The 21495-nt window shown below is 36.5% G+C and overlaps 1 protein-coding gene across 6 annotated transcripts in view; it reads right to left on the bottom strand.

Annotated features, from left to right (window-relative positions):
* The window catches only part of DPH6 (diphthamine biosynthesis 6), a 439826-nt gene that overhangs the window by 275453 nt on the left and 142878 nt on the right, over positions 1–21495 (bottom strand). For all 6 annotated transcript variants that reach the window (XR_008417119.1, XR_008417120.1, XR_008417121.1 and 3 more), the window contains exon 7: positions 530–624. Coding sequence is in view for 1 of the 6 variants with exons in the window: in XM_019442636.2 (XP_019298181.1) it covers positions 530–624 (95 nt within the window). In the remaining 5 variants the exon portion in view is untranslated. The remainder of the gene's footprint in view (positions 1–529; positions 625–21495) is intronic.

The raw sequence follows: 21495 nt of genomic DNA, 5'->3' as shown, positions 1-21495 counted from the left end.
GAACTAATTTTAACAATCTTATGCTCACCATAAATAGAATTCATTTAAAAAAAGTTTATATGTAAAAATAACCCCCCAAAATGAAAGAGAAATGTTTAGCATTACTATTCCAAGTTGCTAAAAGCCAAGAAAAAGGAAAAAGAGGATGGAGTTAATGGAACCCACAGGCTACTGATGTGGCAGTTTATCAAATGTAGCTGTAATGAAAGATAAATAATACAGGCAATTCACACTTCATGAAAGGATAAAAGTGTCAGTGTGTAGGTACCAGTTTTACTGCAGGGCATAATCAGCAAGTAAACGAAAGTGCAATGTCTAAAAAGTTTATAGCCTTCTATGAAGGCCTCGTCTTGTCAGGTATTGATTTAGGTATTCAGACGATTTCACTGGTATTAAACAAATTGAGTGTTTGTGAACTTGGAGGACATGTTCTATTTCTCCCAACAAAAGTTGCCTCGAGCTTAATGTTAAGTTGCTTCCATCACTTGAATTTAAGGAAAGTGAAGAAAATGCTGAAATGGTATCTTACACAATTATTTTCTTCTTAAATAGAGGGCAATCCAAAGTGAACGTTTCATACTCTCCGCCTTCTCCACAAACATGGACTCCATACTTCTTAGAAAGCTAAAAAGAGGAAAACAACAACAACAACAACAAAAACAACAACAAAACTTAAAATTAGATAGCAAAAATTGTCACTTAATAGCATTTTTCCCTAAAAAAAAATACATGTAAGAAACTTTAATTCCAAAATACATCACAAGCTACAGGAAAATAACTTTATATTTCTACTTAAAACATATGTTTAAAGCCATCTGAAAAATGTTATCATAAAGCATAGGAATGTTAGTAATCCCCAAATCCTTGTAAAAAGATGTAAAGGACCAACATTTTATGTATAATGAGAAAACTTAGAGATCATTATAAATGTCAGGAATGACACCAGCTTTAGATTCAAAGAAGGCTAAAGAGGAAAGGTACTGAGTCACTAGATAGTAAATGAGAATATACGCAGCCAAACTGTGCTTGCTTCTTGTCCTTTGACCTATATGTGAATGGGGAAAAATAGGTCATGTTTAGGCCATTTTTCGGAGACACAGAGAAAGCAATCTAAGGCCTTTCCTGTGGCCTGTGAACAGAAAGGAGTCACAGACATGGTTATTATGCTTGAGGCTGTTTTTCGTGAAGTTCCAAGGGTACCAAGAACTAGTGACATTCCAAAGCTGTAGACAAGCCTTAGGAAGGTCTAACTCCCAAGAAATGTTGGGATAGATAGCTTACCATGTTGTCTAATTAATTCTGAAATTAAAAATCAAACAAGCAAGCAAAGAAATAAACAACCTGTGATTTGCATTAAATATAAGCTGTATTATTTAAATAATCCTGATATCAACAGTAAATTAATCTCCCATTGGGCTGATATATGACTGGAATTGATGCTGGGGAACACGCTCACTGGCTGTGTCAGAGAATCTTTCTGCTCTTGTGTAGACGCTTTATGACTGTGATTCCATCCCCTTTGTTCTGAATTTCATAGCTTTCCCTGCTTATAGCCTCCCCTAGTCCAGAGTCCTTACTGCCCAAAGGAAGAGTGACTCCATTGATGTCACTGTTACTGCCAGTGCTGGGACTATGGCCTAAGTCTTCAGTTTTATCTGAATAGTTATGTATTTATTTCTTTGGTTATTTTTGTGGTTGTGCTATAATTCTGAATCCATTACATTTCAAGTCTTGACTATGTGCCCTTAGGGATTCAAGGCATGGGTTTGTGAGAATTCTGTTCTCTCCACGGATCAGCAGTAATGTGAATGACACCGTAAAGCCAAACAGTAAGAAAGGGAGGGAAAGAAAACTGGGTGGCATTTGCTATACGAGCTCACAAGAGCAAAGCAGAAATTTTCACCATGTTGAATCATGAACTAGAGTATCAGCAAGGCAGAATTATGGCAGTGGCCCTTTTGGGAGCAGAAAACAAAAACAGCTTACTTTACCATATTAAGTCAAATTAAATTAATATCTGCTTTGCAATAAAAATGTAGAAACAAAAATGGGATATGGGTTTCAGCAATGTCTTCTCGTTCTACCAGCTAGGGCCTGTCCTCTTTTTGGCTTATCTCCCTTTCAATGGTCTTCTCATTCCAGCACCTTTCCACCAAGTGAACCTTCAAATCTCACTTTTATGGTCAGTCTTTTTATGTGAGAGTATACATTACCAATTATTAGCTTCCTTTAATTGGAAAATGCTTTATCCAAGCTTTGCATACTTTCTATAATCTACCAGCAAAGAATAGCTGGATTTTTAAATTAAAGTTGGCATTGCTGTTACCCTACTGAAGTAGTTCTATTAGTCTCTAGTAAAAATAATGTAAGTTGCTATGTGAAACCAACATATTATCATTATAAAAAGACTGCCAGTACTAGGAAGTCTAAAATTTGGATGTATCCAGTGATATTTTCATTTCACACACAATATTTCCATAATATTCATGTAATCACTTCTTCAACTAGTATCTATTGAAAAATGATTATTAGGCAGGTCATGCTAGATGAGGAAGATCCAAAAGTAAATTAAGACAATATCCCTGGTGTTTTGAAGCTTATCAAATATCTTACACCCTATATTTCAACACCACAAGATAATGAAACAGTGATGTTTCTTCTATTACTAAACGTACACAATCTCTTCTCCCTTTCTATTATTGATTCATCAGCATGAACACAGATTCTAAGTCAAGAAGTCTGAATAAAGAGCTCACTGGTTTTTATAGCTGATGAACTAAGAAGTAGTCTTGAATATGAATGCTTAGGATGTCTTTTGCAGCCATTCTAAACTCTACTAGTTTCAAGCTCTAATAGACATGAGTCCTCAGAGAAAAATCCAACTGTATCAGCTTACTTTTAGCCAGCTCCAAGGCCCTTTGACGTTGTGAGAGAACTTTCTTAAGAAGCAAAGCCTATGCTAGTCAACCACTCTCTGTAACGAATCTCCTGCGAAGACACAGCATTCTATTAGAAATCAATATCCTTGCAGCACCAAAGCATGATGTATGCCTGTTATAGAAAGGGTCAGTTTAGGGAAGTGGAGAATCCAGATGTGCCCATTCCAGAGACATGTTTGTGATACACAATATTCACTTTACTCTTCTAAAACCTGTTAAGTCTGTGTTACTAATATACTGTCCACAGAAAACTGCAGCTTAATAAAGTTGCAATATGTCTCTAACATGTCTCAAGTCCATGTCTGGTTTCAACTCAAAATTGCCATTATTGCATGCTAGCACTTAATCATTCCAAATACAGTTTTGCAATTCTCTTTGATAAGTTTTTCTATCAATCTTACTGTCACTGAAAATGCTAAATAGTTAGCAGTTTTTTTAAAGTTTAGTTTCTCACTAAATTATCATGATTTTTTCTGTAATTTAAGTACATAAAATAGCAATATTGAAAAATATTTTTCAATTTCAATATTTCAACAATATTGAAAAATATATTGAAAAATAAAAAAATAAATTTTTTTTCATATTTCTTCACTAAGGGCTAATATTTATTAATGATTAAACTATATTTAACAATTTCAGTTAGTATGTAAAAAGTGGAAAACACAGTTGTTTTCACCATAACAGCAAAAATATGTCAGACAGGTTACAAAATCATGTTTTTTTGTTTTATATAGAGATAGCTAAGGAGGCAAAGAAGTCTGGATGAACTAAATTCCAGGTTGGGGTGGACCTTTCCTAGGCGAGTGAAGATGCATGGCCGCTTTCCTAATGGGAGAACGGCATACTTCCACAGAGAGACTTCGATCAGCGTGTGTAGAAAACAGTCAAACACATGACCATCTGCGGACTTCTGCAATGGCTTATTAGAGTCCTGGGGAGACCCAGGAGTCAGTATAGCCTGCCAATTCTTTCCCAAAGGCTTTAACCAACTGCACATAGTGACTATGTGCTGGGGCCAGAAGACAGAGAGAGAGAGAGATTCCTTTGGGAACATCTACTTATCAAGTCTTTTCTATTGAGCTTTCACTGTACCAAAGGCTGGGGATAGAGCAGGAAAACTAAGAGATTTTTTTCCCAAGGCTTGGAAGGCCAGGAAGAAGTCAAGGAGAGGCTCAGAGCACTAAGCCTGTGAAAAGGCACGAAACACTGGTGGCAGGACAGTAAAGCAAGGGGAGAGGACAGAAGTGAGGAAGGAAGAGAAGGAGGGAGGAGAGGGGAATGGAGGGAGGGAAGGGGAGAGAGAGAGAGAGAAATCTAGACTCACTGGGAGCATAGACCACAAGCCCTGATAAATGAAGAGCCCTGATCCTACTCTTGAAGCATTTGAAAAAAGTAGTAAACTGAAATAAAATGCAACTCAGATCAGACCCAGCTCAATTGGATATTAAACAGAATAAACACCCCAGACTAGCTGTCAGACAGAGGAAGAGGTGTGGTTTGGGGAGGGACGGTATTACTTTAGTCTCTACTCTTCTTTTTTATTCAGTATCTACCACAACATACGTAAAAAAAAAATTTGAGATGTCAAAAAGTGAAAACTGTGACTTATAATCAATAGAAAAACAAACAAACAAAAATGGAAACAGACCCAATATTAACCACATATTGGACTCAGTAGGCAAAGACTATAACATAACTATTGTAAATATGTTAAAGAATTTAGTGGAGAAGATAGGCAAAATTCATGACCAGAGAATAGTTTCACCAAAGATGGAAATCAAGGATAGACAGATCTAGGTTCATATACTGGCTCCAACACTTATTAGGCATAGAACATAGGATGAATTGCTTAACTTCTCTGAATTTCCATTTTCCTAGTAATAACTACTATTATAAGTGTGTTGTCACTGCTAAAACAGATAATACATACAAGAGCTCTTAAGTGCATAGTAAGCACTCTCAATATATGCTATTTTTTCTCTATTAGGTTAATTTGCCCTTCCCTTGGGCCTTCTGCTCTTTTATCTATACACTCCCTTTTTGAGGATCATGACCACTATTCTATTACTTCTATGCAAATGACTCTCAAAGCAAAAACCCTAGTCACTGATCTCTCTCCCATATATTAGGCCCCTGTGAAAATTCTTTTTTTAAATGTTTATTTATTTTTGAAAGGGAGGGAGGGAAGGAGGGAGGGAGGTAGAAAGAGAGAGAGAGAGAGAACACGAACAAGCGGGGGAGGGGCAGAGTGAGAGGGAGACAGAGGATCAGAGGTGGGCTAAAGTGGCGGCAGCAGAGAGCCTGATGTGGCGCTTGGACTCACGAACCTTGAGATCATGACCTGAGCCAAAGTCAGACGCTTACCTGACTGAGCCACCCAAGCACCCCTCAAACTTCTTACTGTTTTACTTGGGAGCCTTGTTGTTCTAAATTTAACATGAATAAAGCAATGTTCTTGATTTTTTCTCAAAACCTTCTCTCCCTGCTCAATTCCCTATTTCTGCAATGGTTCAATCACAATGAAAACTTGAAATATTGAAGAACTTGACTCCTTCCTTTCCTTCTGTCATTCTTCCTGCCAGAGAGCCTACATTTAAAATTTTTACATTAATTCATTTATTGAATCAACAAAGATTCACTCAGTACTTACTAAGTGCCAGATCCTAGGGTATATACTAGGGGAATGGTAGTGAACACTATCTTCCAGTCTAATATCCTTCATGATCACTTCACACTTCAACAATTACAACCATCTCTTGTCTTCCTGCTTAGTTTTCATAACTCCCAATCTACCCTACATATTATTACCATACTAACTCTCCTTAACAATATATGACCAATTGCTTAAAAGTTTTTGGGGGCTGACTGTTACCTGTTCAGTAAAAAGCAAACTCTGTAGACTGACAATCAATGCTTCATCCATTTCATCCGATCCTTTGCATGGATATAAAGATTGAAACGTAATACAGTAAGTAAAATAAAATAAAAATTCAAAAGGATCTTGACTGGCTGAAGGAAAAAAACACACTAAATCTTATAAAATGAAATATAAAGTGATAAACCCCAACATCTAGTTTTCTTCTCTTCAACTTAAAAGGAATTGCCCTTTTTATTGCCTGTGGGACTACACTATGATATATTTCTGGCTTGTGATATATTTCTGCACTGCATCACTATGTACCTCTTGAATTTAAAATTTTTCATGTGTGACTTTTTCTCATGAGACTATGTTTCTAAATTCCTTAGACTCTCTCCTAGCTCCTTCCCACTGTATAGCACGTAGTACTTAGTGACCCAATTGGGTGCCCTCCTTATGGCCCAGATACCCATGCATGCTCCCAGACAAGAGCTCAAAAGACATGGACTGATAGGTCTAATTTGAATTAAAACAAAGCCACCCCTAATCAGAATTACCAAGTAAAAGGGCAGAGAAAGTTACTAACTTCTTTTTCTCTACCCTTAGAAACAGGATTTTTATCCTCTAGTTTTAGAAATCTGAAACAGTAAATAAAATTCAAACATGATAGTCAATGTTTTCCTTATCTCATTAGCCACTGAATCAGTGATGTGACATTTCCCCCACTCTTTTCAACCATTTGGGGAATGTTATGTAGAAAAAGATTTAGACCAGCTGGTTATTGGGTAAGATTAACACATGTGCTATTTTGCCGGACTTCTACCATTTGGTCCCAACCTTTGTATGAATACAAAGATATAAAGCTAATACAATAGATAAATTAAAAGTTCTAAAGGATCTTAACCAGTTGAAAAGAAATGTTGCTGTTTTCTAATGAGTTGAATTATTTTTAATAAAACAAGATCATTTCTTTACTTATTACACAATATAATTTTCATCGCACAAAAGCATACTCATTGATTCATGTATATCTAAATTGTGCTATGTTCTATTTTTTTTTAAGTTTATGTACTTATTTATTTATTTATTTATCTGAGCAAGAGAGAGAGTCGGGGAGGGGCAGAGAGGAGGAGACAGAGAATCCTATGCAGGCTCTGCCCTGACAGAGCGGAGACCAATACGGGGCTTGAACTCACGAACTGTGAGATCATGACTTGAGCCAAAATCAAGTCGGATGCTTAACCAACTGGGCCACCCAGGCACCCCTATGTTCTCTTTTAGATAAAACTCTTAGGGAAAGTGAACATTGGGTTTCCATCTAACTGTTGTTAAGATAAGTTTTTTAAAAAGCAATCTGACAGATGTGGCTGACTTGGGTCATTTCATGGATTATAAAAATGCCTCAGAGTCTGAACATTTAAGAAGTGAATTCCTAGTAAATAAAAAGGAAATTACTTACATGATTCTATTTTTTTCTAGTGTATTTATATATAGATGAATATTCATAGTCATAACAATTCCATTTGAATGCTACTGATTATTGAACTGAAAAAGTTAAGGGCATCTGGCTTCCCTGTTTAATTTTTATTCCTTTAAAAGATTATAATAAATACAATTGTGAGAATTTCTTATTAAATCAAGATTTTTCTTCTTTTAAACCAGCTTCATTTATCTGTTGGTCATCTTAAAATTGGAAAGAAAAAAAAAGTGAAATCAAATCACATTTCATCCTCTCACCACCTACAGAAAACCATGAGGTTTATAAAAACCGCTAAAACATAGAACTTACTCAAGAATTATTTATTGAGTATCTACTATAGGTTTGGCATCGTTTTAGGTGCTGCGGATAATGATGGGAGCAGACATATAAATCCTGCATAGAACAGCTTTGTATCTGGAAATACAGACAGAAAGTTAAACAAGCAATCACAATAAAAGGCAGTGGTTGCTTTTGTGGATGCAGGAGATGCTGTGGGAGTATAAAGCACAATACCTAACCAGAAGGAACCCAAAACCTTCTCAAAATAAAACTTAAGGTAAAATCTGAAGGATGAGTTAACCAGGAAAGGCTAAACGGAGAGAGGCAGAGGTGGAGGGAGAGAGAGAAGGAAAGGTTGTTCCAAAGGGAACAGCATATATTAAGTACCAGAGCACATGATGGGTCCTAGAAACTGAAGTAAGTATGGCATAGCTGGATCATAACTAGATGAATAATGCTGAGATGAGGCTGACTAGAAAGAAGACACATCTTATGGGGTTTTGTAAGTCATGCTAAGTCATTATCCAAAGTTCAGTGAGAACCTATGGTAGGTTTTAAGCAGATAACTGAACTCATCACATTTATCTTTTAGAAATATTCTGGTCACACAATGGGGAATGGTTGAGGCAAGTAAGTCAGAAAGCACAAAGAACTGAGAAGTTGCTGGAGGAATCTAGCCAGGGGGTGAAGATTTCCTGAACTGAGGAAATGGCAGTGAGGACAGAAGGGAGAGGCAAGGTATTTTGACAGATATTGTTAGGAGGCTGCATACGTGAAGGCTCCATACATTAGGAGGCTCCATAATTGAATGGAGGAGTGAGGAAAGTTAAAAAGAATTAAGGAAAATTGCCAGTTTTCTTCACTGGGAAACTGGTGGATGGTGGTTGTGTTTATTGGTATCTCAGCAGGAGAAGCATTTGCTGGGAGACTCCAGTGACCTTATCCTTTCCAAATTTTATGTGGCATGATACTATGATGTCACATATCTTTGTAATCATCTTCCTCAGGTCTCATGTTACCATGTTTCTTAAGCTATTGTTAAGCTTCTCTGACTCCTTCCTGCTCCTCCTAAATTATAAATATCCCTCATGATTCTCTGTAATATATTCTTCTCAATTTATTCCCTTGGATAGCCCATATACTCCAAGGCTTCGACCATCACCTTTATGTTATTCTGCTGCTGCTAAAACCAACACTATCACCATTCATTAAAGACCATTTGTTTTATGCCTTAAAGTTAAGAAAATGATATAATTATTTAATCCTCAGAATGACTTTTAAGAATAAAAAGGAGCATGGATTCTGGAATCAGACAGACAGATTTAAGCACATATTCAACATCTGCTTTCTCCAGCTGTGTGACTATGGGAAAAATTACTCACCCTCTGAATGATCCCTCATCTGTAAATGTAAATATCAATGGTCACAATCTCATAGATTAGTTGATCAAATAAAATAATGCATAAAAAGCGGTTAGCACAGAGTATGGCACTTAGTAAGCATTTAATAAATACACAGCTTTGCTACAAAAGTAAGTAAGGCATATATTTGTAGTCACGCGCAGTGAGAGCAGTGTTGCACAACTGGTTAAAAGCAGTAGTGCTGGAGACACAATCCTTGGTTTCAACCCTGGCTCAGTCACTTTCTAGCTGTGCAATCTTAGGTCATGCCAGCTCTCTGAGCCTCAGATGGCTGATCTGTAAAGTGGAGATGACGACGGTACCTATCTCATAGAAGAGCTGTTTTCAGAAATAAAACCAAATGAAAGGAAAGCCTAATGTTCTGTCCAGCATATAATATATACTCCATAAAATGGCTAAAAAAATTTATTTTTTCCCTTTTCTAGTGGGGAGAACTGACTTGATTTGCAAAGGTTATGGAACTTAGAACTAAATAAAACCAGAACTTGAAGCTGTATATTGACTCTAAAATATGCTGATAAATGAACTTTAGAGTTTTGCCTGAACATCTCAATTGGGCTCCAATCTCATAGTTTAAAAAATATGCCTTTGGTTTATATGTTATAATTAGAAGCTCAGTGTGTTTAAGACCAAGCTTATCATGTTCTTTCTTTTTTTTTTTTTAATTTTTTTTTTAACGTTTTTTATTTATTTTTGAGACAGAGAGAGACAAAGCATGAACAGGGGAGGGTCAGAGAGAGGGAGACACAGAATCTGAAACAGGCTCCAGGCTCTGAGCTGTCAGCATAGAGCCCGACGCGGGGCTTGAACTCACAGGCCGTGAGATCATGACCTGAGCCGAAGTCGGCCGCTTAACCGACTGAGCCGCCCAGGCGCCCCATCATGTTCTTTCTTAACCCTGTTCTCCTCTGCAGAAATACATGCTTCCAGTCTCCACAGTCATTATGTGTGGACTACTCTTTAATTCTTTCCTTTTGTCTTCTGTCAGTTTGATGCCAATTTCTTTTCCATTTCTTCCATCAGAATCTTTCTTTCAATTTTGTCCTCTCTCTTCATCCTTACTGTCAGCAGGCATCATACTCCAACCCTTCACACTGTTACCTATAACAGCGTCTTAGACTCTTTTTTTATTTCTAATTTCCTCTAATCCCAAATCCATAACTACTGTTGCCAAACTAAATTTCCTATGATATCTTTTAATAATATAAATCCCTGCTGATAAACCTTCTACATCTTGTTAGTTCTTACCCCAAATTGCCTGGCCCATCTCTCCAGGCTCTTTTTGATGAGGTCATAAATTCCCACCTCATCTGTTTCTTATGAATCTACCAACATCAGCTCTTAGTTCCATTTAAACCAAGTTCCTCATTGTTCCTGCATGGCTTTTTGCCAAGAAATCTTCATTCATATTGTCTCAATTCATTGCCACCATCCGTGTAATATATATCCATCCTTCAAACCAGTTTAAGTGCTAATACTTGAATGATATCATTTTCAGCTACTCCAGGTCATGCAACCATCTTCCATTTTTTAGCTTCCAATTACATTTATAGTAAATACCAATTTATCTGGCTTCATCTTATCCAGGTCTCTAGACTTGTTAGACTCTCTATGTCATGAAAAATACCAAATCATTTACTTATTTTGTACCCTTTAAAGCGATTAGCATAGACTGGTTGTATAAAAAGTCCTTACAAATACTTACTATTCAATTCTATTAGTACAACATGACACTGGCAATTAAGAGTTCACCTATGAAACACATTCAGAGAAATGTGAGGAATAAGTTCAAAGTCATATATTGAAACAGCCACTAACTATGGAAGATGGCCTGCACCTCTTCTCTTTAAATACAACAATCAATGGACACTACTGCCTGGTCAAATTCCTTAAAGTACACTTTTAAGGACTTTACTGCCTTCCCCTAAAACTTTCAGTTATTTCTCATTGTTTAGATAATTAAATACTCATTTCAGGATTCAAAATCTCTTTCTGTCTGGTTTCAACCTCCTTTTTCAACTTCCTCTCCTACTGCTCAAAATATACTCTAAATAATCCAGCCAGTCAAAAATACTGTCCCTCTTGTAAGGCCAGTACGACTGTCAGTTTATCTCTGAAGTTACTCACAATACTTTCAACATTTAATTTTTTTCTTTGAAATTCTCTGGCAAATATTTTTTACTTTCTTAGAGTAAATTTTAACACATCTTGTAGTTTTTATTGATCATAGTGGACATCTTGACCATAAAGTTTCACATATCCTTCCAACTCAATTATGTTCAAAATTCAAAATCTCTTGTCAAAGATATTCTGCCTACCTTTTACTTTCAAGGTCAGTCAAAGGTGTTCTTTTCCATAAAGTTGGCACTGCAGGGAACAAGGCTTAAAATTCTGTCTCTCTTAAATCAACTTTGGTGAAATTCTTTTTCTTTTTCTTTTCTTTTCTTTTCTTTTTAATGTTTTATTATTTATTTTTGAGAGAGAGAAACAGAGCATGAGCAGGGGAGGGGAAGAGAGAGAGGGAGACACAGAATCTGAAGCAGGCTCCAGGCTCTGAGCTGTCAGCATAGAGCCTGACATAGGGCTTAAACTCATGAACTGTGAGATCATGACCTGAGCCGAAGTCAGATGCTTAACTGCCTGAGCCACCCAGGTGCCCCTCTTTTTCTTTTTGAAAAAGTGATAGGTAGCTTGGATTGCAGACTGTACTTTTGTCAAACCCAGAAGGAAGATAAGTTAACTCCTATAGAACAGAGCTTGGAACACAGTTTTAAGCTTGAAACTTGCATTACACTTATCCTGGTGCATTACACTTATCTGCTTACCTTTGACTCAAGGCAAGAATTCAGATTTCCCAATTCTATGTGAACAGTCCTGGAAGAAGCAACCAAACCTATGAACTCACACTTTTTCACCTGGTATGGTTCCACGCTCCCATCTAGCAGACAACTTTTATTTAGATGATCTTAAGAAATTTCTTGATTAAAGACTAATTGTTGCTGGTAAAGATGGCAGATTGAATCCCGATATCTACTCTCACTCCTTTCTAAAATCTTCCTAGAATGTATTTCTTAACAAGGAATAAACTGACAAAGATGGGGAACAGAAGAGAGGAAGTGACAAAATCAAACAATTTAGCAGAACGAAGAACACCGAGTCCTAGGTCAACAGTGGAGAGTGTAGAGGACCAACCCAATTTACATAGTAGAACAGCTCTTTCCCCTAAAACAGAGTAAGGAGTTGGCAGCACCAGGTACCTCGAGAAGTGAAGGAGAAATGAAAAGTGCCCCAAAATAAAGATTGATTGGCAGTCTGTTTAACAAGCAGTCAGATCCCTAAATTCCTTCCCTGTAGCCTGGCAACTGTCTTTCCTCCACCCTGGCAGAACCCTGGAAGTTTATTCTCTGCATACGGTGATGAAAACAGAGGAACTGGCGTAGGAGAAATGAGACACAGCTGAGGGAAGAGGAACTATAATAAAATGGAATCAGTTAATGTATGCACATAAGATTCTGAGACTGCTAGTCATTTATTCCTGCCTAACTCCCAGGAAAACAAAACAAAACAAATCAAACCAAAACAAAATAAAACAAAACAAAACAAATTGCAGCATGTCTTTACTTCAAGAAAGGAGATTGGAGAATCCTTTTCTTTGGAATCTAGATGGCTTAGATTAAATGACTTAGCCATACCTTCCTATAGTAAAGTTCGAGATCATAAAGCCCTATTCACACATTTAGTGCTTACAATAAAAAATTTAGGCCCTTACTCTTAAATATGAGGAGAACACCAAGGTTAGCAGAAACATCTCTAAAATTAAAGTTAGAGACCAACGGAAACAATGGAGAAAACAGACTATATACGGGAAAAGAAAACCAAAGGAAGAAAAATGAGAAACAAAAAAAGAGAGAACAACAATAAAAATAGGATACACTTTAATAAGGATAGAGTGCTATAATTTTAAAAAAGAGAATTCAGAGAACAAAAAATGAGCTTTTAGAAATTAAAAATAGGCCATGAAAAACTCAGTTGAAATTGTAACCAAATCCAAGTCCATCTGCCTGATGTGCAGCAAAGCCAATCACTGAGACAGAAGTCAGGTATGCTTCAAGGAAAGGGTTTGAGAAGCAGCCAAACGTGGAGACGAGACTGGAGGGCAAGCCTCAAATCTGCCTCCCTCCAAAGGGAGAGAATATGTTTTTTATAATCATAGGGGTTGAGATTACATACATATTGAGGAAAAGGGAAGGGAAAAGTTATGAGTATTAATGAGGGAAGATGGAGTCTGTACACTGAGCAAACATGCATGTAACATGTATGTAACATACATCCCATGTTCACTGGGGAGTGGAGACTGACACCACAATGAGGCACAATTCAGACCCTGAGTCAGGAGATTACCTGAGGGCAAGGAGAAGGAGCTACAGGCATGCTCTGAGGGCAGGTAGAAACTAGATGAGGTCCGGGACTCCTTATCTCTAGGAGATATCTTATACCTAGGCTGGAACCATAGCAATTGACCTTGAGTCCAGGCTTCTGCAGACATAGCTAGTGGATTTGTTGGGGGGGGGGGGGGTGTCTAAAAAGACACAGTATCTGATGGGGGGGGAATAGTTCTCTGAAAAACAAGCTTTAAACTTTCGGCTAGTTTCAACCTCATTGACCCTATGGGGCACAGTTTCAAAGGTTTGAAGATAAAATTGAAAATTCTAGAAATGGCAAAAATGAATCAGATAAAATAAGGAAAGAAAAGTTAGAAATTTAAGTAACATCTAAATAATAGGAATTCCAAGAGGCAAAAACAGAAAGAAGATAAACATCAGTGAAATACTTCAAGGAAATTTCCCCAAACTGAAATTTTCAAACTAAAAATTCTACCTATCCTAGCACAACGGATAAAAACACACTCACTCAAGACATAGCAAATAAATTTTATAATTCTAGGAACAAAAGAAATATATACTCTTGGAGAGGAGATGGAGAGAGAAATGAATAAGATCACATATAGTTAGGGATCAGAATGATTTTGGGCTCTCAACAGTACTGAGATGCAAGGAAATAAGATCCAGAAGGAAAAATATTCTGAAAATAGAATTCTGTGACTAAAGAACCAATCCAAAGTGAGGAAAGAATGAAGACATTTATAGAAATACACAGTGTCTCAAATGTTTTACCTCCTGTGGACCCTTTCCTAAAAATCTTCTAGAGAATATGCTTCACAAAAGTGAGAATAAACAAAGAAAAAGGAAAATGTTGTGTCCAGGAAACAAGGGCTCCAAGACAGAGGGAGGATCAAGGGATCTCCAGGACTATGGGGAGATGCTAGGATGACAGCCTTACAACAGGCATAGGAGGAAACTGGTCCAGGCTACATGTCAGAAGGCGTTGGAGAAAACTTCTTCTGGGGAGAAAACTGACAAAATACTCAATACCCCTGAACATCTAGATAAGAGATTGATAAACCAGTAATGAGTACAGCATTGAATTAGTGGTGAGCACAATACGAAATAAATCAAAGAACAAGACAATTATTATTTCAAGGGAAAAAATAAAAAGTTGTACAGGAAAGGTTTATGACCAGAGTTTATTACCTAATTCAGCTGTGTATTGGGTTTTCACAGTTATCATAATGTCAACTAGACTTGCAAAATAACCATATGGGAAGATGGTAGAGGGAAAAAGTTCACATATGCGGTGGAGGTAAAGGGAGACAGCTAACTCTGCATATTCTGGAGTGATAAGTGAATAAATAATGCTAAAATTGAAGAGAGTCATGAAGTAGTAATACAAACATGTAATTTAGAGATGTGGAGGTAAATATCAAAATAATCAACTACAGAGGATGAAAGTAAGATGTTGAAATGGGAGAAGGGAAAGACTCAGAAGGTTGTTTCCGAACCAAAAGTTGAAGACTCATTTGACAAACACTGTAAAACATCACAAAAATAAGACTCCTCTTTAACATTTAAGGAATAGTTCTAAACCTTTAAAATTTGATGCAACTTTTATATTAAAATTCATCTACTTTTTTGAACAATGAGAAAATAGTCCTGGGGGAAAAAACCCACGAAGGAGAAAATAATTTTAGAATCCATTTGTTCACTTATCAGATGATAATTTTAGGAACCTGCAGAAGTTTAAGAAGCAAGCTAAAATTGTTCTATAGTTAATTTAGAGTTACAAATGTACAATCCTTAAAGTTGTATTTTTTGATCTAGAAATTACATTCCTAGGAATTTATCTAAAGAAAATAATAATCAGAAAGGTACATGAAGATTCAGTAGGAAAGATAATAATCATAATATTATTTATAATAATTTTAAAATAAGTAAAATTATTTATAATAATTTAGAAATAACAAACATTTCCAACAAGAGATAACTCATTAAATTTGTCATAATACATTTGTATGTAGGATACAAATATGATGGAATCCACACAGTCATTAATTAATGTATTTTCAAATTAGATATATTTATGTGGGAAAATAAATATGACATAATGCTAGGAAAAAAAACCAAGACAAACTATATGTACCGTTGAACCTAATTATGTAAATAAAACATGCACAACTATTTAATTATGTGAACTTGTAAAAAAAGTGAACTCTCAGGAAAAAAAAAACAGTTTCAGAAGGCACCAACAATGTTAGCAGTGTGCATCACAGGGTGGAGAAACTATGCTTTTTATTTACTTCTCTGTACGTTATTATACTCAAATTTTCAGCAATATGCAAGTACCTTACATTGTTTTTTTTTTTTAATTGCCATTTATTTGTATAATTTATTCAAGATTTTTCCTTATCAGAGGCAAACATTTAGAAATATTTAATGGGTATCTTTTGTCTATGTCCTTGCAAATGTATTATTATTTTGTGTGCCTGTATTTTTAATTGATTTCCATGTCACTTTTATGCATTCAACACTTTGTTGCTATATGCACATTGAAGATATTTTTCTAACTGCAGACCTGTATTTCATAATGTGCACTCAACACATTTTAAGTAACTGGTTAATTTTAACTAACTGGCAATGGACATTCATACTGCTTCCAAGAACCCCAACACCATCAAAAATAAACCTGCAAAAACTATTTTCACTAACGTCCCCTTGTGGACTGATAGGATGGGGATATTTAATGTAGGAATTGCAATACTGCCTTCCAGAATGGTAGTACCAACCTATATTCCTAAGGTTCTATAAAAACCTCACCTGTCAACAACTGGCATTATCCAGTTTTCTTATTTTTATCAAATTGGTACAAGGTAACATCTTATTATTGCTTTAGTTTGTACTTCTCTGATTGCTAAATCTGTTTGATCATCTCTTCATATCTGTACTTGGTTTTGAGATATTCTTTTCTGTACAGCGTTTCTCCACAGCCTTTGCCAGTTTTCTGTTAGGATTGTTATCTACATGTTGATATATGTCAGTTAACAATCTCTTGAGAGTTTTAAATGTTACTCCAACTATTGTGTCTACTCAGTTTTCTGGGGTTTTTTATTGTAAAGCAGAAAAATTTCAGGATTATTCTTCAGTAATAACAAATTTTACTCATAATAGTAAACATTGCTAACATTTATTGAGCATTTAGAATGTGCCAGATACTGAGCTAAGGACCTTATATATCATTCTATTGCTATTACTTCCATTTTATACGTGGGAAACTAACTAGATGAATGTTTGAAGTAAGCAGTAGAGTCAGGATTCACAGCTGAGCTCCTGGGTACAGAGTTAGCTTGCTGACTGCTGTCTGACACTGCCTCTTCCCCAGGCAATCTGAATGAACTATGAAAAGGACCCTTGCCCAAAGGTATCATCTTTTCTCCGCCACCTCTGCCACCAACCTGTCTGTAATTCTCACGATTAAATAGTAATTTCTTCAAGGGAAATCATTATAATATACAAAAACTCCCTTAACTAAAAAATATTAACTCTTGGATACAATAATATATTAAAGGATTAACATATTAGCTCAATTAACTTATTACATTTTATAAGTCATGTCCACCCACGTTACACAAAAGGTACATAAAAGATGTTTCAGGAGATCTGAGGCAGGTGAACAAAGTGGGTTCCTCTATTTAATCCCTTTTTCTCCCATTCCTACAAGGTCAAACATTTTTTTTTCTCTTTTTGAATATATTGAGTATTTGGGAGAGTTGTGCCAACAAGTTGAAAAATGAATACGTAGTTGATTTTTATCTCACTTAATGAGGTTAATCACATTATTCATAAAGATAGAGACATACAGACATTCCTTAAAATTTGATTTGTCTTAGGCAATGACAGAGAAGACAGAATCCTAGAAAACGTGTCTTTAAAAAATTAAAAAAAAAAGTCATACCCTACAAATGCAGAAAGAAGATGGAGTTTGACAAACGACTCATTCTGCTTTAATATTAGAATCATTGTGCTCTGGGTACATCAGATTGAGGTCTCTTTTATGAGCATAAGTAAAAATGAAAGGAAAAATAAGAAAACCAAAAATCTGGGTTAAGATCTGGGTTGTGTCAGATAACTGTTGTGCATGAGGTGAGAAATAAATTGATAACAAATTGGTGTAAAAATTTAGTTAGCACTTACTTCATGGAAAGCTCATGTACACACAGATTAGACTATGCAGAAGCCAGAGAAAAAGACACACTAGATTATTTTGCATAATTTTCTGTAACCATCAGGAAAAAATAATTCCTGCCGAAAATGTGCAATTAACCATTAATATTCAATCCTTCTCTTTTGAGCAATTTTTACCATTTTGAAAAGCTCCTTGTCAAAATCAGCAAAAATAATGACAGGTAAATCCTATAGTAAAATCCCTTCAAACATTGCTTCTGTTCCTTTTTCTCTCTCCTTCACTCCTGCAACTCCAGTTACGGGTATGACAAACTTCTCTCCTTTATATCTTTTATATTCTTCTCTTTACTTTCCATCCTGTTTTTCTTTGTGCTTCAGCCTGGATGTTTTATACCACCCTATCTTCCAGGTCTTTAATTATCTACACAGTTGTATCCTTAATTTCAGATATTGTATTTTTAAGTTCCAGAATTCTATTTGATTCTTCTGTATAGATTCCAAATTTCCCTTAAAATAGTTCACCTTCTCACCCAATGCCACAGTCATTTTAAAGTCTAGATCTGGGAATGTGATCATATGACTCCTCTGAGACTGTTTCTAGGGTGTGTTTTTTTCTCAGTTTCTCTGGTTTCAATTCTCTCATCAGATCTCCTGATATGCTTGGTAATTTCTGATTGCCTGCTGAAAACTGTATGTGAAATATTTTAGAGACAGTCTGAAGCTGTGAATCATGTTATCTTTCTTAAGAGGAAACAAGCAATATGAGTAGTAGCACAGGTTAATTCAGTCTAGGATTGGTATGATCAAAAGTGGGATATATGTATTTGCAAGGGCTGCTCTATTTCTGGTTTGCCTTTACCCCTAAGCTATAACCCATTCAGGAGACCGACTGAATACCTGGAGGGTTAACCAGGTCCACTCCACTTTGGTTTGCAGTGAATTCCAATTTGGGTCTCTCCAGTGCCATGAAAGCCCTACTCAGCTAGAGTTTTCTCCATAACTTCTTCCTATCCCTGTACCATTTTTTGAATTAGAAAATATCTTGAAGGGAATAGAGGCTCTGTTCTCACTGGAATCCCGTCAAATTTTCTCATTTTTTTTGTAATTCTCTAATGCCTTCCAACATTATTTCTGTTTTAATTTCATATAACTATTCTAATTTTTTTAACTGGGAGAGTCGGTCTGATATAAGTTATTCCACCACAGCTGAAAATGGATGTCTTCAATGTCTATTACACTTAAAATCATATATACATTCTGACACAGTATTTCCATTCCAGGACTTTATCCTACAGATAAACTTATTCATGCCACAAAATATATGTACAGTAATGTTCATTCCGGCATTATTTGAAGTAGCAAAAGACATGAAAGCATGAAAGAAATCAGTAAGGAATAAAGTTCATCAATAAACAATGGGCTCAATAGTTATCCACATAATCATGTTGTGGAAACAAATGACATGTATCTTTATGTGTTAAAATGGAAGATGGAGAAAAATGTGCACAGCATGCTCCAATTTAGGTAAAACTGAATAAACACTTGCATATGTATTTACATATGCAAAAAAAGTTTTTGAAGAGATACATTAGAACAGAGAAGACTGGTTGCTGTGGGAAGGGGTAGAAAACCTGGGGACTTGGAATCATAAGAGTTTTCATTTTTGATAGTGTTTGAATTTAGTTTTTATACATTACATGGTTTAATGTTATAATAAACAATAGAAAAAATATATAGCATGAGAAGTCTACATACTGGGAGTCAAAGAAGAAAATGGCAGCTCACAGGAGGCTTATTTAAGCATGACTGTGAAGTTTAGACTTTAAGGACAGTTTGGATTTACTTGAGTGAAGGAATACGGGGCACCTGGGTGGCTGAGTCAGTTGACCATCTGTCCTACTCTTGGTTTCGGCTCAGGTCATGATCTTATGGTTCATGGGTTCAAGCTCCATGTGGAGCACTGTGTAGGGCTCCATGCTAGCAGAGTGGGACCTGCTTGGAATTCTCTCTCTTATTTGTCTCTCTCCCTTTCTCTCTGCCCCTCCTCTGCTCGTGTGCACATGTACACTCTCTTTCTCTCAAAATAAAGTTTGAAAAAAAAGGAGAGAGAAAGCATGCAGAGAGGGGGAGTAGAAGATGGAGGAACAAGGGAGTACTCACTCTAGGGAAACCATCACTAGCAGCAAACTCATAAAGGATAGATAGGGTGGATGTAGAAGACTGCCCATTTTTACAAGCCTCAGTTTCCCCAAGGACACATTGGGCTGTGTCTAGGAGTTAAATTTTACTTTGAGGCAATGGGGAACAATGCAAAAGTTTACAAGCAAAGTGTAATATGATCAGATTTACACTTCACATGTGTGATGATGACAGTCCTGTGGACGATGGATTGACAAGGGGTAAGGTGAGGAGGAGAGACTTGAGCTAGAAGAATGCAATAACCCCAATGCACTGACAACAAGGATTAAAAGGGGCAGATAATAAGATAGAAGGTAGAATTAAAAGAAGTCAGGGCCTTATTTATGAATAATGGAGCCTATGAAATCATTTATTATGATTCACTGTTTCTTGGTCTTGGACAACTGGGTAGAAGACAGAACCTTTCATGGTCAGGACACATAAAAATGGCATGGATATGTCACCAAAGAAATGTTTAGTTCTGCACAATTGAGATTGAAGTGCTTGAGTCATATAAGAGAGAAAGGTGTCCAGCTGAATACAGATGTCTGGAGCATAAAAAGATGGCGGAGGAACAGTCTTAATTGTCATAAGAATAAAATTGGTAGCTGAAGTCATGGGGGATATTTAGTATCACCACAGGAGGAAGGCTATGGGTGGGACCACCACTTATAAGGGGTGGGACATACATGGTAAGCCTCAAAAGCAAGCTAAGAAAATATTCAGAAAGCCTTCAAGACTTAAGTAGTAGAAGCCAATGGATGACAAGTTTCAAGAAGGCTTACACTCTTTCAGAGAAATCTAGAAATATACGGCTTGAAGTGTGTTGTTGGTATTGAAGAACTACAAGATGATATATATGATCACTGTGTTAGAAGTACTTAGTGCTTGTTTAAAGATCAGATTCCTGGTCCTTCTGAACTCAGATTTCTTATGGTGGGAAACGAGTACATACATTTTAACAAGGTCCCCAGTAAACTTCACTCTCAGGTCTGAAAGTAACGGTGGCAGACTGTCCACTCCGTAAGAACAAGAATTTTTTTGTTTAATTCATCGTGTATACTTAGTGCTCACCACAGCATCTGCCACATAGCAGGTCCTCAATAAATGCTAAGTAACTTAAGGATGAGAGCAATGAATGGACGCACAGACAGATGAACACACAACTGCAGGAAAGAACTAAAGAACTAGTATCTTTGCCAAAAACCTTGGTAAGATTACTGGAACTTACGTTCTAGTGGGATGGGTGAGGGCACAACAGATAATACACAGGTAAACAGATAAACATGGTAATTTGTAGAGATCTATGTAAACTGGGGTAGTCTGGGAAAGCTTTTCTGAGGAGGCAGCATTTGAGCTGTCGCTTAAATTATGAGAAAGCAGTCGCCATGTGAAGGTCTGAGGTAAAAAACATTTCGGGCAGAGCAGAGTTCTAAGAAAAAGGGCAAACAAGTGTGTTTAAGTAATGAGGAGGCATCTGTGGCTCTGGCCCAGTGAGTGAGATGGAGACTGGCAGAAAACGAACCCAAGAAGATTGAGTGGATGCAGATCATACATGGTTTTGTCGGCTGTGGTCTCATAGGAATTTGATGTTATTCTAATTGCAATGAGAAACTGTTTAAATTAAACAAAGCACTGAAATGATTTGATTTACACTTTTAAAAATTACTTTGGCATCTGTATGAATAATGGATTGTAGCAGGGCAGTGGTGGAAGTAAGTAGACCACTTAAGGGTTGATGAAGTACTCCGGACAAGAGAGGATT

The sequence above is a fragment of the Panthera pardus genome, unplaced genomic scaffold (assembly GCF_024362965.1).
Source record: "Panthera pardus isolate Hobbes unplaced genomic scaffold, ASM2436296v1 HiC_scaffold_24, whole genome shotgun sequence".
Taxonomy (NCBI): Eukaryota; Metazoa; Chordata; class Mammalia; order Carnivora; family Felidae; genus Panthera; species Panthera pardus.
The sequence above is the reverse complement of the archived record's forward strand: the minus strand, read 5'-3'. Positions and strand labels throughout refer to the sequence as shown.